The sequence below is a fragment of the Xiphophorus couchianus genome, chromosome 22, assembly GCF_001444195.1.
Source record: "Xiphophorus couchianus chromosome 22, X_couchianus-1.0, whole genome shotgun sequence".
NCBI lineage: Eukaryota > Metazoa > Chordata > Actinopteri > Cyprinodontiformes > Poeciliidae > Xiphophorus > Xiphophorus couchianus.
In genome coordinates, this window is record NC_040249.1 from 2,008,946 (window position 1) to 2,032,367 (window position 23,422).

Genomic DNA, 23,422 nt, shown 5'->3' on the forward strand with positions numbered 1-23,422 from the left:
CATAACACTAGATCTTTCTAACATCATCTTAAGCTTTGTTTCCGTTAGTTTTGGACAGACTCTTGCAAGTGTCTTGTAAAATAAACATGTTTCCCACTACAGCTTGAGTTTTACAGCTGTAGCAGTACAGCTGTTTTTGCCATATTCAAATTGAAAGTCGCCCAACAAGTTCTAATTGGGGGAGAGAGGTGGGGGGCTTGCTCCCAATTTCCCCACTAGGAAATCCGACCTCGGAGGGCGTTCCAGTTGATTTTCCAACTGTGGGAAGTCGGGATTTCCCAGTTCTGACTACAACTGGAACGCAGCACTGATCCCCCAACGCTCTGCCAGTAGTTTATTTTGGAAAACGGCGGAAGTTCCGTGCGTAGTAGCGGAAATTTACATGGAGACAACAAGAATCCGTGAAGTTGAGTCGACAACGCTTTGGGAATATGGAGGGAGACTGTTTGGAGGTTCCGCTTGGTTTAACCAGAGTTTAAACGAACTTTAAACTTTTTACGAATGTGAGACAATTGATTCACGGACATGTGGTGGTGCTTCGCCTCCACGGTGAGGTGGAGGTTCCTCCGGTCGGCCGGCAGTGATCTCCTCGGTTGGTAAGTTGGACTGCCGTAGTTCTTTCTCCTTGTTGACTAACTGCTGCGGTTTGGATCCTACTGTCTCTTGCGCTGCCGTGTCTTGCCGTGGCCCAGTCCCACGTATCGCAGCTGATTGTCCTCTGCCACCACCTGTTGCTCCGCGAGTTGAAGTAAAGATTAAGAAAACCGCATCATTCGCTGTCGAGGCGCTGATTTAACACAGGAATCATCCGCGCTCAGTGCCACTTTTTACAACACAAACCAGCAATAATTATTGGAATATGAAGCAGCTACTCTTCTGCCTTGTTTGGTACGTTGTCCCAGTGAGGTCTCTGCATCATATGTTTTCATAAAGTACACGGAGCCGTCTACATTTTGCAGAGTATGTCGCTATTATTATAGAACTACTTATGTGGAAGGAATATGATGCCGCAGTACCTCATGCTGGAGATACGGAAACGTGTTTTGGGGTCATTTTCAAATGTTTATTTCTCTCAAATCCTAAGAGGTAACAACAAACTCTCTGGATTATGTTAACAGGTCACCTATACCAGGGTTTTTCCTCAGTGTATTATAAGCCTGGCGGGCCACCAGGCTTTACTTGTGCCCCCATCGGGCTTAGCATTGTTTATCAGTTTTTTTTTCTCTGATTCCCCTTTTTAACACTTTATAGTTGGTGCTTAGGTATTTGTCTTCCAGTCTTCCAAAAATGCATAACTATCAAATTATATTTTCAAATTTCTTGTCAACTTTAAACATTTTTGAACTTAAAAACACGGCGGGTGGCTGGATGAATGTCGTAGCACCCTGAGCAAGACAGAAACCAGCGTAACAGGTTTTCTAGGGGAAACCCTGTATCCTATATCCAGAATTAATATTTCTTACTTTTACGCCAATAATAATGATGCATGTCATAAAAATGCACTGTTCTGAACACTCAAGGTCGCTGTACAGTTAAAAACCATTATACAATAATGGCAACAATTGGAATATAAAAGTGTGGTAATTATAGCAAAGAGGAAATGAGCTGAAAAGAATGGGCTACTCTCAAAATACATGTTTTCAGACGATATTTAAGCAGTGAGAGAGAAGTGATGTTTCGTAGGTCAAGGGGTAGGACAGGGAATTTGAGGATCAGCAGGTGGTTCAGTTTATTAACCAGGTGGACTTATAGAAATGGGTGTGCAGAGTTTGCCACGCTAATAATTCACAAGCGTGCCTGATAGTTTACCTTCTTTGTGTCTCTCAGGTAAATCAAGTCAGTCACATTTATTATTATCATGTTCAAGGAATGCATCCTTCCTATGCAATTCCACTCGATTCTCATCTCCCAGTGCTGCGTCTGGGATTTCTCCCATTGAGTTTTATTCCTCTGAATTTCACGCCGACCAATCGGCAAACAGAATGAGTTGTGAACGATGATGTCAATTTCTAGTTGGGGCTTTTGGAGGTTTTGCATTGAGTGAGCAGTGAGATTGTGAGTGCAGGTTTGTGAGCAAACTATAATGTATGGCGTGTGAGCTTATATCTCGCACGCTCGCTCAGTGCGTGTTCTGTGCTCGCTCTGTGCCTGCGTTTCAGGCTGCGCTGTGGCGTTACTTTTATAAAGTAACATTATAAAGTTAATGTAAGAGAACCACACGACCAGTGAACTACACGACCAGCCATACACAGACAGGTCTTTTTCATTCAGAGTATTCTTTGCAGATACTGCATTTACCTGGATAAATAACAACCAATCATAACCAGCAAATCAAAAATACGACACCAAGCTGCAGACGTTATGAAACCTAATACAAGAAATACTTACATTTTGTACCAGAAGTATATTTAGTTAAGCAAAGAAATATTTGCCCATTTTAGGTCATTTTTCTTTTATATTAGTTTTACTTTTAAATGTGACCACAGCTGGCCTGCGATGGACTGGTGACCTGTCCAGGGTGTACCCCACTTCTTGCCCATTAACCACTGGAGATGGATAACAGCACCCCTTGTGACCCCACAGGGAATAAACACATAAGATAATGGATGGATTGACAAATGGATGCAACCATGGCTGTTCCAAGTTTTTATAGGGCCTTTTGCAGAATAGGATAGTGGGCCCCCTCTTCCTGATAAGAACATCACCTCCACTCACAGCATTTTCAATACAAATTGGTGGAATTTGCAATATGAGGTCACTTTTAAATGGGCCAAGCTTAAAATTAGTCAGTGATAATTATTTCCTGAGTTGTATTTGTGAACAAACACAAATATTAAACCTATCAGATCATAGCCATAGTTATAATGTGATTCCATAGCATCAGATTGTAGTTATGGCAACAAATCCACCATTAAAGATTTATTTTTCGCATGTTTTGCAAGTAAACTCACCAACTAAATTGAATCTTGCAATTAAATGTTAAACTATTTACTGCTGCAGTATGTAATTTTTATAAAGAAGTTTTTTTGTGTTTTTTTTATATATTTGTTAAAACTGTCACCATGTCGTGACAGTTTATGAAACAGATAATCTGTGAAAAGATCAATGTCATCTGAAGAAATGCACTGCTCTGACCAAAAACAACCAATCAGAGCAGGGAGAAAGATCTGAGCACTATCAATCAATGCAACCAAACGTGTTAATGGCGGAGAAATAACTATACCGGTTCGTTGCATTGACCAAGCAAATGCAATGGCTTGGTCTTAAATGACTAGGCCAAAAATATATAGAATATAGTAATTTTTTTTTTTTTTTGTGCTTTTTTTTAGGAATCTGCACTTGTTTTAAGTATTGTCAGCAATGTCTTCCAATAATATAATTACCTAATCATGTTATTAAATTTCCAGTCATCCTTTAAAATTTTTTTTAACACAAAACCACGGTGGACTGCCGTAGTGCCACTACTGCTGGGCTTTTCAAAAGTTTTCTGGGGGAAACCCTTTATCTGTAGACTGGTAATACAGACACATGCACATCATGTCCCTAACTTGACAGTTTGTCATTGACTTGTTTGTTTAAGAAACAGGAGAGGGAGAAATCTACTTCCCTTGTACTGAGAGGTTGCTTTTTCAATCTTCTCGGCAATCTGCTGATGTGCTTAGTGCTGGTACTGGTACCACAGGAGACTAAAGCTGTGTTCTGCCTCAACCGTGAGTCATGGGTCAGGAATTCAAACGGTGTATTTCCTGAAAGGCTCGCTTAGCCTCTGGATCATCTCCAGGATCACTCTGACCACTTTTGCACAGGTAGACGATCCCAGTTAGGAATTGGCCTAATTTCTAGAGGATCTCCTCAGCATGGGATGTTCTGGGTTCTTGAAAATAAACATACTTGAATGGAGACCATTTGTGATAACGCTGCTAATGTCAACATAAAGGTTGTGCATGTTGTGGCGTTGGTGTTGTCATTGCAAGGTACAGTTGATTGATCTTGTTGATTGACTAACAATTAATTGATAAAAGGCCATTATCTTAAAAACCTGAGATTTTTCAGGTCCACCATCTTTCCATAACATAGAGAGTTTTTTTCATGAAATGTTGAATTTTAAAAGAACATCATTTAATTTTAACATTATTTTGTGACGGTTGTTTTAAATACCAACTGATTGAACAGAAAATTGTGGTTTTCTTACATTATTAAACTTGCGTATCAAATAAAAATAATTTTGATCATTCTAACTTACCTAAGACGAGAGAAGTTTGGTCTAATTTCACTTCAGACAGTGAGGAAAAACAGGTGGGCGTCTTTTTATTCAGCAAAGGTAAACTTCTGCTTTTAACCGCACAAGAGTTGGTGGTTAATAAATCAGTCAAGGCTCGACCAGTCTTACGTTTGTTTTGTTTTTCGTGCTTGTCTGAGTCCCACGCATGGCGGTTCCACAGATGTGGTCCTATCAGTTTCCTGAATCTTCATCGAATAATCCTGTTCAGGCTGGAGTGGTTTAAGTAAATTTACAGCAAAATCGGAGGTCATGTTAGGCTTTTTTTTTAATCGCTTTATCATTTTGACTGGCGGCATAAAAAAAAAAAATTCTGTCTATTTTCTCTTGTCAAGTTTTGAATAATGATAATGACATAGGCTATTCAGTTGCATTTAATTTTTATTCTGTTTAATTAGTAATATTCAGCAAGATAATCCACATCCCCACACAGATAAAAACAGATGAACACATGTAACTTTTTATTTCGCTGTTACAAAAACAGGGTGAGTCGGGTGCAAATCATCTAGGATATGTGATAGAGGGGAGCTGAGCAAGGCGACGCCACGCATGTATTTAGCTCTGCAGTGAGATGCGGTTGTTAAAGTTGAGTTAACTTCTGCACATTTCTCTCTTTCCTCAACAAGATAAGCTGCCTATTCTTCTATTTAAACTATAAATGGATTCATAGTATTCTTCTTTAGTTTTCTCTGTTCTGTATGTGCTGTAGGATTGTTAAACGCGCCGCAGAAGCTCGAATCGCCCTGACATGGAGCAAATAATTTGTCCTGACAAGGCACCAAATGTTGGGTCGGACTCTGAACACTAATCGCGCTCCTTCCTTTTCGCTGTCAGGTTCTGGGTCAGCAGAATGCGTTTAGTTCATATCTACAGTATGTCGGGAATGATATTGAGAAGGGATTTTTTTTTTAATTGATTTGAGTTGCCCTCCTTGTGGGTGAAGTTGAAAAAGGTGTGATTTGTAGACCCATCAAAATGACGGGCGGCATTCAGATTTTTCCATTGTTTATTAAAAAAGCTAAACAAAATACGACCACTGAGCCAAATGGTTCTCTAGTTTTACACATTCAGACAGGAAGCTATGAAGCAGATGCTAACCTAGCATTATTAGCTGCACTGCCATCCATTTCTTTTGAGCCTGGTGGAGGTGTCAACCCAACCACAAGTCGTTCCACACATCAAGACAACCCAAAAACTATTTTCTCTCATTTCAGAATAAGAAACTTATTCATAAATTCAACAGAGCTGTGAGCTTCATGTCTGGAGCTTTAAATAATAATTTTCAATTATTTCTCTGGACAAATGTTTCTTCTGATACCTGTCTTGGCCTTTGTGATGCAGACTATTCTGTTAAGAAATGTATTGTAATATTCAGACAGACAGAGGACGAGGGATGAACCTTTCGAAACATACAAAAAGTATCAAACAGGTACTGTAGTTTTATCACTATACAAAAACATAGAATGTTCTATATTTGCTGTTTTCATTAAAAAAAAAAAATTAAAATCCTTTTCTTAACTAGTAGAATATTTTTATTTTTTCTCCTTGGAGAATTTAGTACATCAGTTGAGAAGCTTAAGTTACCTTCTTAAATATGAAATTGCGAAAAATAAATGTAGTAAAGATAACAGACTTTGGAAGAAAACCAAATGTGCTGATTGTGAAAGGTTACTTAGAGCTTTGTTGGGGTAAAACATTTTCCCTGTAATTTCTTGTCTCAACAGGCAAGTCTAAACCTGTTGCCTTTTTGTCCAGGCAGTGGGAAGGAACTTCAAAATGATCCTAAACCACACTACCCACTGAGCCGCACTCACACCGAGTTCTAGAAAAGACTACAAGTTAATCCGACATTCTGGTTGTCTGGAACCAAGTGAAGACGCGTCATCCCAAGCAAACTGTGAACCAAAAGTCCAGTGTGATGATGTGAGAAACTGACACATTAAAACGGGAAATTATTTATTACTGCATAAAAGTGCTTCTACAAGCTTTGAAATCACAGGGTCGGACCATATATATACTGTATATAGAATATAACTCCTGTGAATGGTAACTTCACAGATATACCATTCATAGGAGTTATATTCTAAAACCTCACAAAGGAGGAGTCCAGGTTTCTGATAGAGCAGAACTGAAGAGCTTCAAAATCTGACATTTGTGTTGAATCCAAGTCTGCCCTGATGGAGATGCTTCTTAAAATAGATCAGGTATGCAATCACAGAAACTGGGTTGACAGTAATGCTGTTTTATATTTAGCTACTTGCGTGAAAAAGACAGTACTTCCTTGGACTGGAAATACTTCAGGGAATCTGTTGGGCATCCAGAATTTCCCAATGAAAACTTGTTAAGCCGTGCTTTTGTATTAAAAAACGTTATGTTGACAGGAAGTGTTAAATATTACTGGGTAATTAAATGTTACTGGAAGACATTGCTGACAGTTCTTAAACACACAACTATGATCTTGAAAGCAACAAACCAACAAAAAAAATACTAATACTAAAGCAATAATAAGTTTTCGCACTTCTGTCAAGCCCTAAGTAAGTGATCAGCCAATGGATCTAAAACACCATGTAATGCGGGTCAGATTTAGAACTGGCCCATGGCATAAATAAAGTAAGCAGCTGCTTCAGTCCACTGCAGACTCACCCAATAGATGCTAAAATTTTAATGCAGACCATAGATCTAGAATTTTAACATTAGTTTATCGAGGCTGACAATGTGGTTAAATTTGATGTAATGGTTTCAGCAGGGGCTGCCACCTTATCGTGGTGGAGGGCTTTGTGTGTCCCAGAGATCCTAGGAGCTATGCAGCCAGGGGTTTCATGCCCAATGAAGGTCACCCAAGGCAGGCAGGTTCTAGGTGAGGAGCCAGACAAAGCCCAGCCCAAAGACCCTTTATAACAGGGGTGTCTAAAGTTAGTCCTCGAGGGCCGGCATCCTGCGTGTTTTACTTCTCTCCCTGGTTTAACACACCTGGATCAAATGATGGCTCATAAGAGGCCTTAGGAGAACACTGACATGCTGAGAAGGTTGTTACTACCACCAGGGAGAAACTAAAACATGCAGGATGCCGGCCCTCGAGGACCCACTTTGGGCACCCCTGCCTTATACAATTGTTGGAAACGGTGTTCCCTTGCCTGGACGCGGGTCACTGGGCCCTCTCTTGAGCCAGGCCTGGAGGTGGGGTTGGCAAGTGCCTGGTGGCCGGACTTTAACCCATGGAGCCTGGCTGGGCACAGACCGAAGAGGAGACGTGTCTATCTATTGCGGCTTGTTTTGTACCGACCGTGAATCACTTTATACCTGCCAGGGTGATGATGTCACTCTCCTCATGTCTTAAAGTAAGGACTCTTCAATGACGAGTCCCTTCCTGACAGTAACTGGTTCTTCAGCTTCTCCAAATAAAGCAAGAGTTAGGGGTTAACCAATGGTAAGTGTCTCACCACTCACCATTGGTAAAACAGACTCTGTAAGGTGAATTCACATGTTCATAATGTTTTCATTAAATGAGAGAAGTCAGTCCCAGAGCTTTATATTATCTCTCTTTCTGTTCAGTAAAGTTAGTTTTCCTGGCAAATTTTAACATTCTTGTTTTTTTTTTTCTTTTTGTCTTCATATTTAATGTCTTGTCTCTTCCACAGACGGCTCAGCGACAAAGAGACAACATGTCGATCAGTCCATCCTGTGAGAAGGAGACGAAGGGCAGTTTCTTCAAGGTGTGTGAACCCTGAGTAATCAGGAACTGCTCTCTGTTGTTGGGCTTTTCATGAGGAGAATCTAGGATTATTTTAAAAGCTTGGGGTGTGAATGCAGATCTCGTGCTCCTAGTATGGAGCAGCAAAGGTACCAGTTAGAGGGGAGAGGCCGATTAACCTGCCCACTCTAACTGCTATTTTAGTTAAGTTTTAGTTTTCTCTGATTTCACAACCCAGGCTTTTTTCATGTAGACAAATAGCTGTAAGCCTCATATTTATCTTACGGGAAGAAATTAGTCTGTGGTGATATTTGACCAGTTTGCAAACGTAAGGAATTTTGACTGATAAAAGGAAGTTTCACATCATGGGTTAGAGATGATTAAAGTTCTTCTAAAGCGGGGGTGTCAAACTCCGGTCCTCCAGGACCACTGGTCAGCATTTTTTAGATGTGCCTCTGGTCTAACACACTGGAATCAAATGGCTGAATTACCTCCACAGTTTGTAGACAAGTTCTCCAAAATCCTGCTAATGACCTAATTATTTGTTTCAGCAGAGGCACATCTAAAAGTTGTGGCCCTCGAGCTGTGGAGTTTGACAACTCTGCTCTAAAGAGTGTTTTTGAGCACTGGCTCCATTCCCAAAAACCTTGGTTATTTTACTCTGGTCAAAGGATGAGCTTCTGTTTCTTGTAAGGCGAAAGTGTGGTTACCTTCTTTCAGCCATCTCCGTAGCAGTGCGCAGCAGCAAGTGGGGAACGTCATGTTCGGGTTAATGTGCCAAAAATCATCTCTCGTTGTCACAGCTGCGTGACAAAAATCACATCTTTTTTTTCTCAGCCTCTTGTTGCCGCATCTATTGGACCAAAACATTAAACTCACCTTCCTGGGTTCTGGTCCAATGCGGCAAACTAACGTCCCACTAACGCCTTCCATTCTTATTCTGATTATTGACAGCATGGAAAATAAAATGAGATATTTCAGCTTGCCAATCATTGTTTCCTCTTTCTCTGAACTCATAATAGGCGTTCCTCTCTGCCATGATCGCTGTGTAGGAGGGGTGTTTTGTGGATCTTGAGGGATGTGTGCGAAATCGAATTCCCCAAGTCAACTGTTTGACTTTGGCCTGACCATGCGGGCCCTTTACGTTGCTCCTTTACTGCAGACACTTTATCACTTGTGTGTGGTGTCTCGTTGAAAAAGGTTTAAACCACTGCAACAGTATGAAGGAAAGTTTTAGTGGTTTAAAACATAACTACAGTGGCCCAGAAGGGTCAACACTATGCAAAAGCCATAGTGGACGATATGCTAAAACTGATGTTACTGATGCTACGTTAAAATGGAAGTTATGCTAAAAAGAGGTTATGCTATAATTTGCGACACTCTAAAATGGATGTTGTGGAGGTTATGCTAAGACGGATGTTGGTGTAACTTCCATTTGAACAGAGCTTAAATTATTGTTTTATAGCTTTTGCATTTTGTTGACCCTTTTGGGCCACCGTACATATCTGACATGACATGTAATCATGTCATCCACACCACTTAAAAGCTTCATTCACACTAAGATCAGACCTTGCCGTGTAAAAGGGTGAAGATATATGCTGGCTGTGTTTCTACTGTGAGGAGGAAGAGAATAACAGAGGTTAACCTGCTGTGAGCGAGCATACATAGAATAAAGCCCAGTTTGGTTTTGGAGATGAGCCAGGCTCACATTCTTCCTTTCTTCTGATTGATGGATTTTTTTTCCCTCCCCAAGTAAAACTGGTTTTGCTGGAGTCCTAGCTGCACTGTGCTCTCCCAAAAATGGCTTCCGTGTCTTTACACACACCTGTTATTATTATTTTCTTTGTCTCTTTCTATAACTTTTATGCCTGTTTTTTTTTTTTACAAAATCATGTAAAGCATATCAAGTTGATCTTTCTGTTGTGAAGGAGGCCAATTGTTGAACAGTATTGCATGTTCCGGGGACCTGAGGTTCCACCGAGAATACAGCAAACTGGCTGATTCGCTCAGGTAACGTGGTCACGTGAAATAAGGAATAGGAATTGATGAATTGCTCTGAAACAGCTGAGCTCCATGCTTCCTCTTTCTGTCGAAGCTGTTGGTCAACAGAAAATCTGACCAGTCAGCCAAAGGGGAAATGAAACACACGTCAATCTGCAAAGCTCAGATCAAGATCCACTGAACCACACACCTCAAGAACCCACGGTCAGTGGAGATATAAAATCATAAGGCTTGGATATTTGTTCAGCGTGAAGCTTTTTGATGAGGGCAGCTTGATACACAGGTTAGTTCTGTCAGTTCTGCTGGTTTTCTGCTCTGTTTCCACACCTGTATCTCTGCATCTTTCAGCTGTGTGAAGAACACTGGCGGAGCGGTCTGCTCAATGAGTCAGAGCCACATTTAATGAATTGAGGAGTTTTCAGAAAGATTTCCTCTGAGCCTGGGGGAGTACAGGGTTGTGAACACCCTGTACTCCCCCACCATGAGTTAGGGTTGGTTTTACAAATAGCAAATTATTTCTTAACATAAATCCCAAAAACTGGGTAAGCACAAAAAATCCACATTTATGAAAAAGTGTGGGAGGGATCAGTGTTATTTGAATAAAGATACATGTAAAAGCCTTATAATTTCTTTAGGGTCATTTATTGAGTAACCCGTTGTACTGTAATTGTGCTCTTGCTTCGAGTAATCTGCTCCGTTCTTCTTAGAATGTGACCAGACCACATCCTAAGAAGGTCTGGTTAAGAGGCACACTCATTCACTAACCATGCAGAGCATCACATTTCCCATCAGCAGCTGTACGTAGAATGACAACAATTACTAGTAAGGAAGGGATGTCCTAGTTCAATCTCCAGTGTCTTGATAGGCTATTTTTCAAAATTATTATCAGAGTTGTAGACTTCACTCCACTTCAGTCTTGTCTGAGTGTCAGTCTTATAATGATAAAGTGCCATAGAAAAGTTGTAATTGTATGAAGCTGTATCTTTTAAACGTCCTCATATTGCTGTTTGTGTCCTGGTAGTTGATTGACTCGATCGTCTGGGAGATCGGCACACTGAAGAAGGAGATGGGGAGAAAGACAGAGACTGCGGAAGACAACCGGGAAACTGATTCACATGTGGGGTAAGCTCCTACTGTCTCTGTTACATACTGTTAGGAATGCTGACTATTTTCTGTCCTGGGTCTTGTTTGACTTGTGCAGTCCCAGTTGCCACCAGCAGAGAGTGTTCATGGCAAGTCTTTAGCAAGAGCTTGAACTGGAGTTGTCACTGCGGTCATTTATTCCCCTTTTGTCTCACAGATTCCAGAAAGTACCTGAGAAACGTAGAGGAAGTGGCAGAGTGTTTGGCTTTGTTTGGAACACTGCTGTTCATTCCTGTTACTATCTTACCGTGAAGAGATACAAAGAGGGAATGTGTGTGTGTGTGTCGGCGTGTGTGTGTGTGTGCTCAATAGGTCTACATTAAAGGCTAAAGAGTTTGACACCATATTCTTGTTCACATTGTTTATAGATGTTAGTGCACAGCAATAACTGCAGAGAGCTCGCTTAATTTGAACTTATTTAACTTTTACTATAGTGATGAGACACAATCAAACATAATTAAATTAATTTATTAACTATTTTGTCACAGGAGTGATCACCAGTGTGCCAGAGCTGTGATTTAGATGTTTTATTTTTTATTTTTATTTTTGACATTAGTTTTGCTGTAATAATTAATTAAAGTTAACAACTGTAATTTTGATTGGGAATGAATGATCAGCTAACTACATTTTCTAAACCAATCAATTAAAAACAAACGAATGAATGAATATCATCTCTGACATGAACACATGGTAGCGTTATGGACGATGACAGGATGATTTGGAGCACGTCTGCGTCGGGAGCAAATTCAAAACCGCTGGCTGGAGAGGCGGTTTCAGTGCCACTCTCCAGTGTGGCAGCGCGTACTGAGCAGAGGGAACTAAAAATAGAGGAGTGTTGAGGAAAGAAAACGGTTCGGAGTCGGACTGTAAAAGCTAAATGCAGACGCAGCTCCACTATTAGCAGCCGCACGTCTCTGAAGGTTTGCACCCGACTCACCCTGCAGAAACAACAAGCGACAAGATGGAGCTGGAAGATGTTGAGCAAAACGGGAAAAAAAGGGAGAAGTTACACTGCTTACTCAAATGGAGCTATGAAAATAAAAACAGTAAAAATCTTCATTAAAATATTGTGTCAGGTTTCATTCAGCCTTGAGCTTCTCATTAAAGTTTATCAGTCAAGTTGGCAAGATGTCGTTTTACTTCAAGTCAGGGCAATGTGCCATATTCTTTTTTTGGGTTGGGGAAACTTTACTCATAAAGTGAAGTTTATGAGTAAACTTTACTTTTTGAAAACTAAAGTTTTACTTTACTTTTCATAAAGTAAGCTCTATTCGACACTACCAAGGCAGCTGGGAAAGTTTTACAGTTAAATTGTACCTACAGTACTTTAGAGTGACTTTACCTTCAGAAAATGTTCCGTTGAATTTTTGTTTCAGTTATTGCGCAGGAACCCGGTATGTTTCTCCGTTTTCATAGTCACGTACAGAATAATAGACTAATTGTGTTTTGCAGGCTGAGCGAAGAAGTGGGACGTCTATTTCTTCAAGCCTCGCCTTGTCCTGGGATGGGAGCCGGACCGACCAAGGCAAGAGATTCAGGCTATGACTCTCTCCACCGTCGGCTCAGTGTTCTGGAGAGACTGATGCACACACATGGCGTGTGGCTGCAGCTGGGCCTCAGCCACCAGGATGCAGCTGGAATACTGCAGAGCCAGCCTGCTGGGGTGAGAGGATAGCAACCAGGGCAGCTTCTTCTGTAACTATCCTCCTGTCTGGCAGACAAACACAAAGCACCTTAAACCACTTTTTACTATTAGGGCAGTTACCTAATAAACCAACCTTTTCTGTACAAGGTGAATTGTACCTCTGTTGGACAGAATTGGTTGAATGAAATGCTTGTAGAGCAGCGATGATGTTCTCTAAGCTTTATCAAGTGACCAGTGCCAGATCAGGCTTTTAAAAGATTGACGATCGGCCAGAAAACTGCAGTCGGTGGACTTCTGATGGAGGCCAGGCTTGATTAAAATATCATTAACATATGCTGTTTACTGTGAGCCTGATCTCCCCTGTTTTCTCTCTGCAGTCATTCCTGGTGAGAAGGTCCACCAGCCTGCAGAGGAAAGTTATTTCTCTACGCATGGACAAGGACTCTGCAGAACCTATCAAAGACTTTGCAGTCAAAGAGAGTCTGTACAGTGAGTTACTTCCATGTCTATTCTTAGAGTGGTCTCTCAGGTTGCGCAGCAGCTTTACAAAGAGCCTATTGAGAATATTCAGTTACTGATGCAACAGAGAGCTACAGAAGCAGGCAATGACGTGTGCGGACACCGTAGTCATTGTTAGAATAAGGTGGTGTTCTCCTTCTCGTTCCTCTGTGTTGAACTCAGATTGCTGCCTCGTTCTCCAAAACTGTGGAGGAAATCTCTAAACGAAGCTGCCGGACATCTGTAGGCTAAAACTACCAGAACAGACGTAAATGCTTAAAGGGATTATGGGGAAAACTGGGAGAACCCGCAGAGACTTTCAACTGTTTCGCCTTGAATCCATCATTGTCTGTGTTAGTCTGTGGTACATGCTTCAGTGGAGGATCAAATCAGCACCATGCACGCTCCACCTGCTTTGACATAGACATGATGACGTTCTGCAGCCTTATCTTTGGAGGAAATGGCAAACAGTTTGGTTTGCTGTTCACCAAACATTAACTAATTGAAATATTTAATTTTCCTTTTCTTTCTCTCCCTCCCTCTCTCCCTCTTCTTTCGCTCTGAATCAGCACACCTTCGTTCATGTCTATTTGCAGTGGAATTTCCCCACTTTTCTCTGTAATTGTGGGCCGTTTCTAACCAGAATGAAAATTCCAAATGCTTACTGAATTGACAGGACAGTCTGCCAGGTCTCTCTTTTCATCGGTCAGGACCAGTGGCCAGCGTTCAGCACCGGAGGTCTTTAGCTAGCATGTTGACAAAAACCGAACTTTCAACCCAGAGAAGAGCTCCATCGTTTTCTGCACCTCCCTAAGTGCCAGCAGCATTAGAAAGACAGAGTTTCACATACATCTAACTGGAGTGAACACATTTTTGGGGGGTTACACAAACAATTAAAGAGAAGCCACCTTCTGAAAGGCCACCAACATAAACACAAGCTCAGCACTTGTCGATACAGCTCCTTTCTTTGGAAACTGTTGAACTGGCTGCAGTGTGCCACATTTGTTGGTTTTTCTTTTCAGAGACCAGCTCTGTTTGGACTTGAGGACTTGACTCATCATGAGAGTCTCCTGGTATGATAACCAGAAATTTCACACATAAATAATGCGTCCCCTCCCCCCCCGTGTTCCTGGGGTTTGGAGAATAACAGCCTCCTGTAGCTAAAACCCGCAAACACTTGAGACACGCTTTAAAATAATTTCTGACTGCCTAAGTTAGCAGTTCAAACTCCAAATATGCTTTAATACTCATAGTGGAAACCATCGCATCACTTCAGGAGAAGCTAACCTCCACAATCTTCCTGACTTCTGCTGCTGGGGATACAGCTACATAGTGACAAGGAAAATGAATGGCGTTCCTGGATTGACTACCGTATATGTGCCAGCTGACAGTGGGTTAAGTAGCATTGTTCCCAAGCTGCATTTTCTTTTGAATATATCAGATATTCTCTACGTTAAAAAAATAATCCCCAAATAGACACATTACCCTGTAAGTTATTCTGAGTTTTGCTCCCCAGAAAAATCTGCACACTAAACCACAAATAGGTTGGGGTCCACTAGGTGGATTTACTTTAATGTTATTTCAATAGACTAAAGCAAAGTCATGGAATGAAGAGTGTGTGAGTGTGTTTGTTTTCAGGTGCTTAGTGTTTTTCTGAATTTTCAGTGTAAGAAGCTGATACCAGCTGTTTTATTAGTCAAGCCATCTGCTCAAGTAGTTAGCTGCTTATGATCAGCGGTAGTGGGTGAGCTAAGAGCAGCTGTCCAAACATCCAGATTTCTTTCTTTTAACACAATGAAAAGTGAAATGCTGACAGAGCTTGGCAACCGGTGGGTGAGGGGAGACGCAAACACAAACATCTTGGCCCGGAGTGCTGTCTATAGAAATCCTAAACCCATGTCACTAAGTACCTTTAGTGAAAGTCAGTACATGAGTGACTTTCTCATTTAGTGAAAGTCACTAAACTAAGTCAACTAAGTCAACTAGAACCAACAGTGAGCACCTACATGGAGTCCTGCTGCCGCTTCGTCAGCGTCTGTGAAATGTGTGACAGTGCTAGTCTTTCTGCTGCAGAAGCAGCAATTTCTCAGTGAATTCCAAAGTTAGAGTTGAGGTGGAGATGTGCTTTTTTTTTTTTTTTTGTCTACAGTCATCCTGCGATTTAAGCATGCGAAACGGCAGCGATTCTGATAGTTCGTCAGTATTAGAGCCAGGCTAAAATAAAATAAAATTACAAGTACAAACTCACATTATGAGAATACAGTGGTAATAATACAAGAAAAAAAACCAAACAATGTTACGAGAATAAAGTTGTAACAGTATGAGAATAGTCGTTATATGAGAAAATAGTCATTAACAGAATGAAGTCTTAATAATACAGACACAACCTATACAAACAATTAAGATGAAAAAAAATTAAAACGGCTTTTTTCTTCTTTTTTTTACGAGTTTCCTCTGGTAACATTCTTTATTTTACTAATATTATCTTGTCTTGTCATAATATTTATTGTTGTAATTTCATCAGATAAAAAATCTCTTAGTCTGGCCCTAAAACTTTGTTGTGAAAAGAGTAAAATTGAGCTAAATAACTTGTTTTTGTTTGTTGCTTCAGTTTGTTGAAGTTTGTGTCGGTTTGTTCTCCCTCAGCATTCTCTCTGGAGGGATCAGAGCTGAGCTTTGCAGACCTTTTTCGCCTCTTGGCTTTCTGCTGCATCAGCAGGTGAGTTCCCACTGAGTCACCTCTCACTCAGCTCCACTGTTGAAACTCGTTCGGCTGGAGGTGGGACTCCATTGTTCTGTTCCATCTGGTCCTGCAACCGTCCAGTCCGACATGCTGAATGATGGGGGAGGGGAGCATGTTAAAAAATACAATGGAAAAGGTTAAAGGTTTACTGGAGTAATGGTCCCAGATCTTCATACGGTTGAAACCAGAAGTTTATGTACACCAAATAAAAAGACGCACACCTTTTTTCCTCAGTGTCTGAAGCAAAATCGAGACCAAACGAACTCATTTTGTGTCAGTTCTACAAAGTTCCTGGAGGTCCTCATAGATCAGGGGTGTCAAACTCATTTTCGTTTTTGGCCAATTCAAGTTCATAAATTCTCTTAAAGGGCCGGTTGTTCCATAATGTATTGATAAAACTGTTATGACCAAACAGTTCTGCTTTAGTTTCTTCACACCACAAGACATGGCTCCAAAACTGAAGATCTTTTTCCCTGAGTTATTTGTGAACTGCAGTCTGGCTTTTTACGTTTCTTTTGGAGTAATTGCATCCTCCTCACAAGAGTGTCAGTTTGGTACTTTTCACTTTGGACTTTGGACATTGGCTCTGTCCTTCCAGCTTCAGCAGCATCTTCACGAGGTCTTTGGATTTCGTTCTGGGGTCAAGTTGCACATTTTGGACCAGAACCCGTTCATCTGTGGGACAGAGATGATGCGGCACGATGGTTGGACTCTCCCATCACTCGCGTGTCATTGTTTGAACAGATGAACATGGAGCTTTCTAGCATCGGTAAATGAAACAGATTTGTGCAAAATTTTCTTCCTAATATCGTGGCTCGCTTCTTTTGACTTTCTTAACGTGTCAAACAAGAAACCATTGTGTTTCAGCTGTGGCCTTGAAATACATGAATAGGTGTGCCTCCGATCAACTCAAATGAGTCAGTTAACCTATCAGGAGTTTCCAAAACCGTGACATCATCATCGTCCTGACTTTCCCTCATTCTTTAATGAGATAGTAATCATTCTGTATGTAAACCTCTGATTTTGACGACATTGATGAATACATTTCTCTCATTTTTGTGGCATTTAGCAAGTAGAAATAATTTTGCTAATGCTAACTGACTAGAGGAGGTTGGTCTGATTTTAGTTTGAAACGATGAGACAAAAGAGGTGGAAGTCTTTTTATTAAGTGTATGTACATTTCTGGTTTCAGCTGTACACATAAAGCATGAGCAGTTGGGCTTTAGAAGAAAGTAGAATATTGCTTCTCCTCCAATAAAGCAGCAAAGATGCTCCTTTGATGTATGTTTGGGTTAAATTGTTAACAGCACAAAGCAGGTGCAGCACAGCCGGGCTTTGTCTGCCCAGCTGAACCCGATGAAACCTCAAACCTCCTTTCAGCCAACATACGAGACAACACAGCTGTGTTACCTCCAGGTCTGTGTGAGAACAGAGGACAGGAAGAACGGTCATGTCACTCATCTCTTTCTAACAGGCCTCGCAGGAAACCCTGTAGATTAGCCCAACACCAGCGTCCCCATCCATCCGTCCGTCCGTCCTTCTGTCTGTCTTCTCTCCTGGTTGGTGTCCTGTCTTCACTTTCTCACCTTCTGCTGGTCTTTTGGCTGCTCTGTCTCAGGGATGTGCTGCCCTTCACGCTGAAGCTTCCAGAGGCCATCTCTTCTGCCAGAAGTTTCACAGATCTTGAGGAGGCTGCCAAACTCGGAGCAGGTTTGTTCTTCTTTTTGGTTGCACTGTGTTACAAATCTGCAGAAAGACATGGCTTGTCCTTTATTTGCATCTGTGTAATATTTAAACCGCCAAGGAGAAGATCAGCCGCGCGGCTCACTGGTGTCACATGACTCGGCAGTTCCAGATCCTCTAGCTTTTGACCAAGCACCTGGTCGTCATCCTGCAGGAAAGGAGGAGGGGCTCTGCTCGCTTGGAATCATAAAAAAAAAAAAAAAAAAAAATGTAAACATCTGACAATGGCCGGGCTGTATGAGTGACTAATTTTAACTTCATTCTGAGTTCTGTGGGAAGAAAACAATGATTTATAGTGTTTAGGTGAGCAGTGTTTGTCCTCCACACCACTTCCCCTTTCCACAGCCACTCGGTGTCGTCTGACTCTGCTGCAGTGACTCAGGCCTGAGTTTCTACAGGCGGTTGGAGCAAAGAGCGAGTCCATTCAGACAGAACGAGGTGCAGGGTTTCCCCCAGAAAACCTGCTCAGCCCGGTGGTGGCGGCACTACAGCAGTCCACCACCGTGTTTTTTTTTGTTTGTTTTTTTTAGTTAAATTTAGTTTTTCAGGAATGCTGTCTTATTGGAACATATTGTTGACAATACTTAAACACACAATTATAGAGTTTAAAAAAAAACAACAAAACAAACACATAGTTCATCAATTTTTCTTTAGTTAAATCCTAACTAAATAATTTAAGATCAAGCCAATGGTCTTAAAGCAAGCTAATTCTGGTCAGCAGCAGCTCAGGGCCCCCTCAGACTGTCAGGACCCTCCCATAAATGCTTAAACGTTTACATAGACCGTGGATCTGGAATTTGGAGGAAATTGCTCGTTTGCCAAAGCGCAGGGACACTGCTTTACTGAGAGGGGGAGGACGGGAGGCGGGGACTGCGGGCTGAAGTTCCACCCACAATCTCATTACACCAAGTGAATCATTGTACCGGCTGAGGCAGAAACCAGAGGAGTTTCAGCCTTTGGAGACACAACAGTGTGCCCTTACCACAGGGAATATTACATCAGCAGCTCGCCTGGGTCCTTCAGCTCAGGAAGTCACTGTAAGTATTGTCTGCTGGAGCAGCTCTGTATCTGGCACGTCTGTCTGTTCCTCATGAGCTCGTCTTTCCTCTGCTGCCACTCAGGCTGGAGACGCTCTGCATGGCATGACTCAGACAGTGAAGGCTGTCATAAAGCTGGGTTTTTTTCCCTCTTGTTTCCTTCGAGGCTTTTCTTTTTGCCTTTACTGACAGCTTTCTGTCAGACATGTCCGACAGTTTGCTTTTCAACTATCGGTAGAGCTATTGTTTAGTTTGATTGAACGTTTCTGAAAGATTACCCAACATAGAAAATGTAAATAAAAATGGGATTCATCCGTTTTGTGATTGCCAAGTCTAGAGTTGCCTTCTGTAAAGCTCACAAAGTATTTCTAAATGTTGCACATTTTTTTCAGGGCTGTGATTTGTTTTAGTTTATAGAAGCTGTTTCTGCACATGTGTGAAGCACAACAAAGTTGGCAGCACTGAAATGACATATTTTGTTTTGGAGGGATTGGACAAACTCAAAAGATTTGATGTTTTAAATTGTTGCTTTTCAAACTTCAATAGTAGTGCTGCAGTTTCTATGGTAGCCTGAGATTTTGTTTTAAGTGTTAAATAGTTTTTTTTATTCTCCTCCTCCACTAAAGACAAATAATTGTACAACCAATACAACTGCAAGTGAAAAATCAATGTGTCTCTTGTTATAAAACTTGGTCACTTTTAAGTTTCGGCATGCCAGGTACTACTTTAATTTCCCCCCATTAATGTAGTGAAATTCACACAAGTATCTATTTGGAACCACACCAATATTAAATCCAGAGCTGGTACATGTTGCTTCATCATTTTCCAGATCACTTGTATTTTTAGTACATGTGTGTTTGCATAAACCGGGGCACAGTAACCTGTAGCTGGATAGGCAAAGTGGCGCTATGAACTTTCTGCATTGGGAACCTCAGCAAAAAATGAGCAAAAGAACCAAACAATGTTTTTAATTATAGCTATGATAACACATGCAGGTTTTAGCAGTGACTCATTGAACGATTGCAGTGCATTTCTAGAACAGAATGACACTGAAAGTCAGTAATAGTTTTTAGATCTACTTTTCGTCAGTAATTTGGAAACTGATCATTTTCAACTAATGTAAACATCCCATTAAAGAGAACCTACCATTCTCCATTCTTTAATTTAGAATCTAAAAGTGGAAATAAAATTGCAATTCTTTAAAAATTAAAACTTATTTTCTACAGTATATATTTATGAAAAGTTGCATTAGAATTTGATTTTTTAATAACAATACAAGTTGATGGTTCAGTGCTGGAGTGTCTTGTCTTGGCCTCTAAGCATCTACTGTCCTAAAGACTCTTGACAAAGTCACGGCATTAAGTAACACTGTTTAGTGTCTACAAGTGGACATAACAGATGAAGTACATTCTCCAAGACTGTCTGTGTGTCCAGATGTTGGGCACCAACTAACAGTATCTTAAGCACAAAGTGACACATCTTCTCCTTTTGTTGTGCAGGCTTCTGGGACAGTAAGTTGTGCAGGAGAGCAGTATCCGTATCTCTGCCAAAGACGGCAGGTCCTGATAGACCACCTCCACCTGCTCTGAGACCGCTCTCCTGTCCAACTACCCCTACATGTCCCAAGCTTCGAATTCGCAGCCCCACTCAGCTGGACTGTTGCCTGCCTAACGGCGCACTGTGCTTCATCAACCCCCTTTTTATAAAGGTTTATCAGCCAGATGGTGGCAACCAGGTCAGCTCTGCCAGAACTGTAAACCAGTTACTTAGAGATGAGTCCAACAACAATATAAGTCCCACCAATAGGAGAGAGAGAAGCTCGTGTTTGGAGCGACCTCAGACGTACAGCTCAGACCTCAGTGACGAGAGCCAGCGACCTCAAGAGAACTCGGGGAGTATAACCACAAGTCCACGCAGCAAAGGACAAACTGGTAGCAGCCAGGCGTTGGGTGTCTTTCCATCCCCTCCTCCTCGACCGCCACCCCCCCGTCTTCCCAAACACCTGCCTGCTCCTCCCATCCAACAGCAAAGCATGCCCGAAAAAGTCGCCTGGATTAACATTCCGAAGGAGGAAGAGAAGGAGAAGAGCAGCAACCTCTTTTCACGCCTCGGCTCCTCGTTGAGCATCAGTCCATCGTCCTCGCCTCCAAAGAGACTTAGCATCAGCTCCCCAATATCCATTCCCCGGCGAACCCTGCCCCTCCCTCTGACGGCTTTCTCCTCCTCTCCACGTCGATCCAAAGCATCTCCTTCATCCAGTCATGAGGATGCTCAGTGCCATCTGGCGCTGGAGGAACAGACGATTGAGAAGGCCATCCTAAGGACCAAACTGTCAAAGCAAAAGTCGGTTCATTCTACAGGCCAGGGCGCCTGCAGTGCTTCAGAGCCTTCGGTGATGACAGGAAGCAAGCTTTCAGAAGTCACACCTGGAGAAGCATCTCAGGAGGACTGTACCAATGGAGGCCAACGACTGAGTGACATGAGCCTCTCCACAGATTCCTCGGATTCCCTAGATTACTCCCAGTCCTCTGCCTTCTTCCTTCCTCCACTGCATGACCCCAGCCCCCCCACTATCGCTGACTTCAACACCCATCTCCCCCTCTCCATCCCACCATCCCACTTACGTTACAGCAGCATAAATATAGACGACGAAGTTGATGACGACGACTATGAAGAAGAAGAACCTGACTACGGCGTTGGCCTCGAGAGTGAGCAAGACCAAGAACTTACTATGCTCCCACCCGGGGTCCACACAAAGCGGCGCCCCAGTGCCAGTGCCCTGGTCCTGCAGAAAGCCCTGCAGGGAAAATTTCGGAAGATGAGCGGCGTTTTCAACTCGCTGCTGACGCCAGAGAAGAGGGCGATCCGCAAAGTCCTGGAGATGTCCAAGGATAAGAACTCATACTTTGGCTCCCTGGTGCAGGACTATCTGAGCTACATGGGGGAGGGTGCTGGCGCCCAGGCCTGGCAGGGCTACACCTCAGGACTCGAGCTGCTTCAGACCATCCGCCAGTTTATCACTCAGATGAAGAGCTACCTGCGACAAACCTCCGAGATGGAGCCACCGATTGAGAGCCTCATTCCTGAAGATCAGATTGGTAAGTTTGGAATGAAAACCTTCCTCCTCCTTTAAAACTATTTCTGTCTTGCCTAACTAGTTATCCAGCGGTCACATAAAGCATTAATAACTACACCTCTTGCACAATGTATTCAGTTATAGAAAGGAACTTTGGTTCACCTCTGCAGGATTCCTGCTGACAATACTGCTCAGATTTCCACTCCGTAAGCCTCGTGACCTCATTGTCATCTCCTCTCAGAAGGCTGTGCAAGTCATTTCTGCCTTTTTAAATAATTGGCTAATTATTTTTGGGAAGGGTGAATGATGTCAATATCAATGGAGAAATCACAGTATTGTGGAAACATGTGAATGCAGATGCAGCAGTTTCACATCTCTGTTTTGTAAAAAGCATAAAAATATTTTTTTTCTAAACTGCTTGATGTGTGAGTTGGTGGCTAACGGTGTGTTTTTGTTGAAAACATGCAGCTCTAACCTGTGATTAGGTTAATAAATGTCTGAGCTTGGTGATTTATAAAATAGCATTATTTTTCTTTTAATAACAGCTGGCCTTATACAGTAGGTACAGACACACACTTTGCTCTCGCACCTGCACACACACACACCTGAATATACACTTGCACATGCACCCGCACATACACGCCTACACACACACACACCTCATTTACATCTGCATACACCTCACTCGCACACGAACACACACACACACCTTTGCCAGAAGAGCAGTCGGAGAACTTTGGCCCGGGACCTCGTGACTGGAACAGAACAACATGCAGACGGAGAGAATAAAGACTCTGTTCTCTCTCAGGGTGAACAGAGCAGGTTAGCTTGTTCAAACACATCAACAATGTTCTGCAGTCAGCAAAGTCATAAACAGATAAAAATTAGTATTTTTACTAGAATCATAGGTAAACAAACGCCGTGCTGCTGACATTTGGACTTTTTAGATTCACATACACCTTCACTGTAGCACTGTAGTCTCTGAAAACAATAGGATGCTTCCTTTTTAAAGTCTGAGCAAAGACATAAAGTCCCTAAACAAAGGTTCAAGTCAAAGCTGATTCTGAAAAAAAAACAAAAAAAACTAACTAGATCCATTTTCTGCATGCTCCCATCATACCTGCCGTTGAAAAGGAATGATCCAGTGAGTGCAGACTATACCAAAATAAAAACCCAGCCGACCTGTCTGAATAAAGTTGAAAACTACTTGAGTTTGATTGTCAGGCCCTCAGATGAACCTCCAGGAAAACGCTTGACCACTGAAGTCCATAAATTCACCTGTTCACTGCAACAACACCAAAAAAAGAAGAAGGTAGAAACCAGAAAAGCAAGAATCCTGCAGTCAACAACTGTTCTCAGGACAGATTAATTTCAGACGTGAACTAAACTTTCTGGATTATATTCCTGTGGGGATTTATGCGACAGGGATCGGATTTAAAATGTGGAATTATTAAACTCTAAAACGAAACTCTGGTTCTTTTTAGTGACGTTCATGAAGCTTCTGTCGGACATTTCCGTTCCGTGTATGAAGAAAGGGTTAAACTGGGAGGGGTGTGTGTGTGTGTG

General features: G+C 41.9%; 1 protein-coding gene across 3 annotated transcripts in view; it reads left to right on the forward strand.

Moving 5' to 3' along the window:
* Window positions 1–23,422, forward strand: part of LOC114137435 (ras and Rab interactor 2-like) — a 29,168-nt gene that overhangs the window by 53 nt on the left and 5,693 nt on the right. The window contains exons 1-8 of one of the 3 annotated variants that reach the window (XM_028005998.1): window positions 367–596; window positions 7,918–7,992; window positions 10,993–11,093; window positions 12,567–12,777; window positions 13,137–13,248; window positions 15,904–15,976; window positions 17,619–17,710; window positions 20,280–21,878. In XM_028005998.1, coding sequence (XP_027861799.1) covers window positions 7,942–7,992; window positions 10,993–11,093; window positions 12,567–12,777; window positions 13,137–13,248; window positions 15,904–15,976; window positions 17,619–17,710; window positions 20,280–21,878 — 2,239 coding nt within the window. In that variant the 5' untranslated portion in view covers window positions 367–596; window positions 7,918–7,941. Of the gene's footprint in view, window positions 1–366; window positions 597–7,917; window positions 7,993–8,013; window positions 10,255–10,992; window positions 11,094–12,566; window positions 12,778–13,136; window positions 13,249–15,903; window positions 15,977–17,618; window positions 17,711–20,279; window positions 21,879–23,422 lie in introns of those variants that run through there. The other 2 variants (XM_028005999.1, XM_028006000.1) reach the window with 2 other exon arrangements.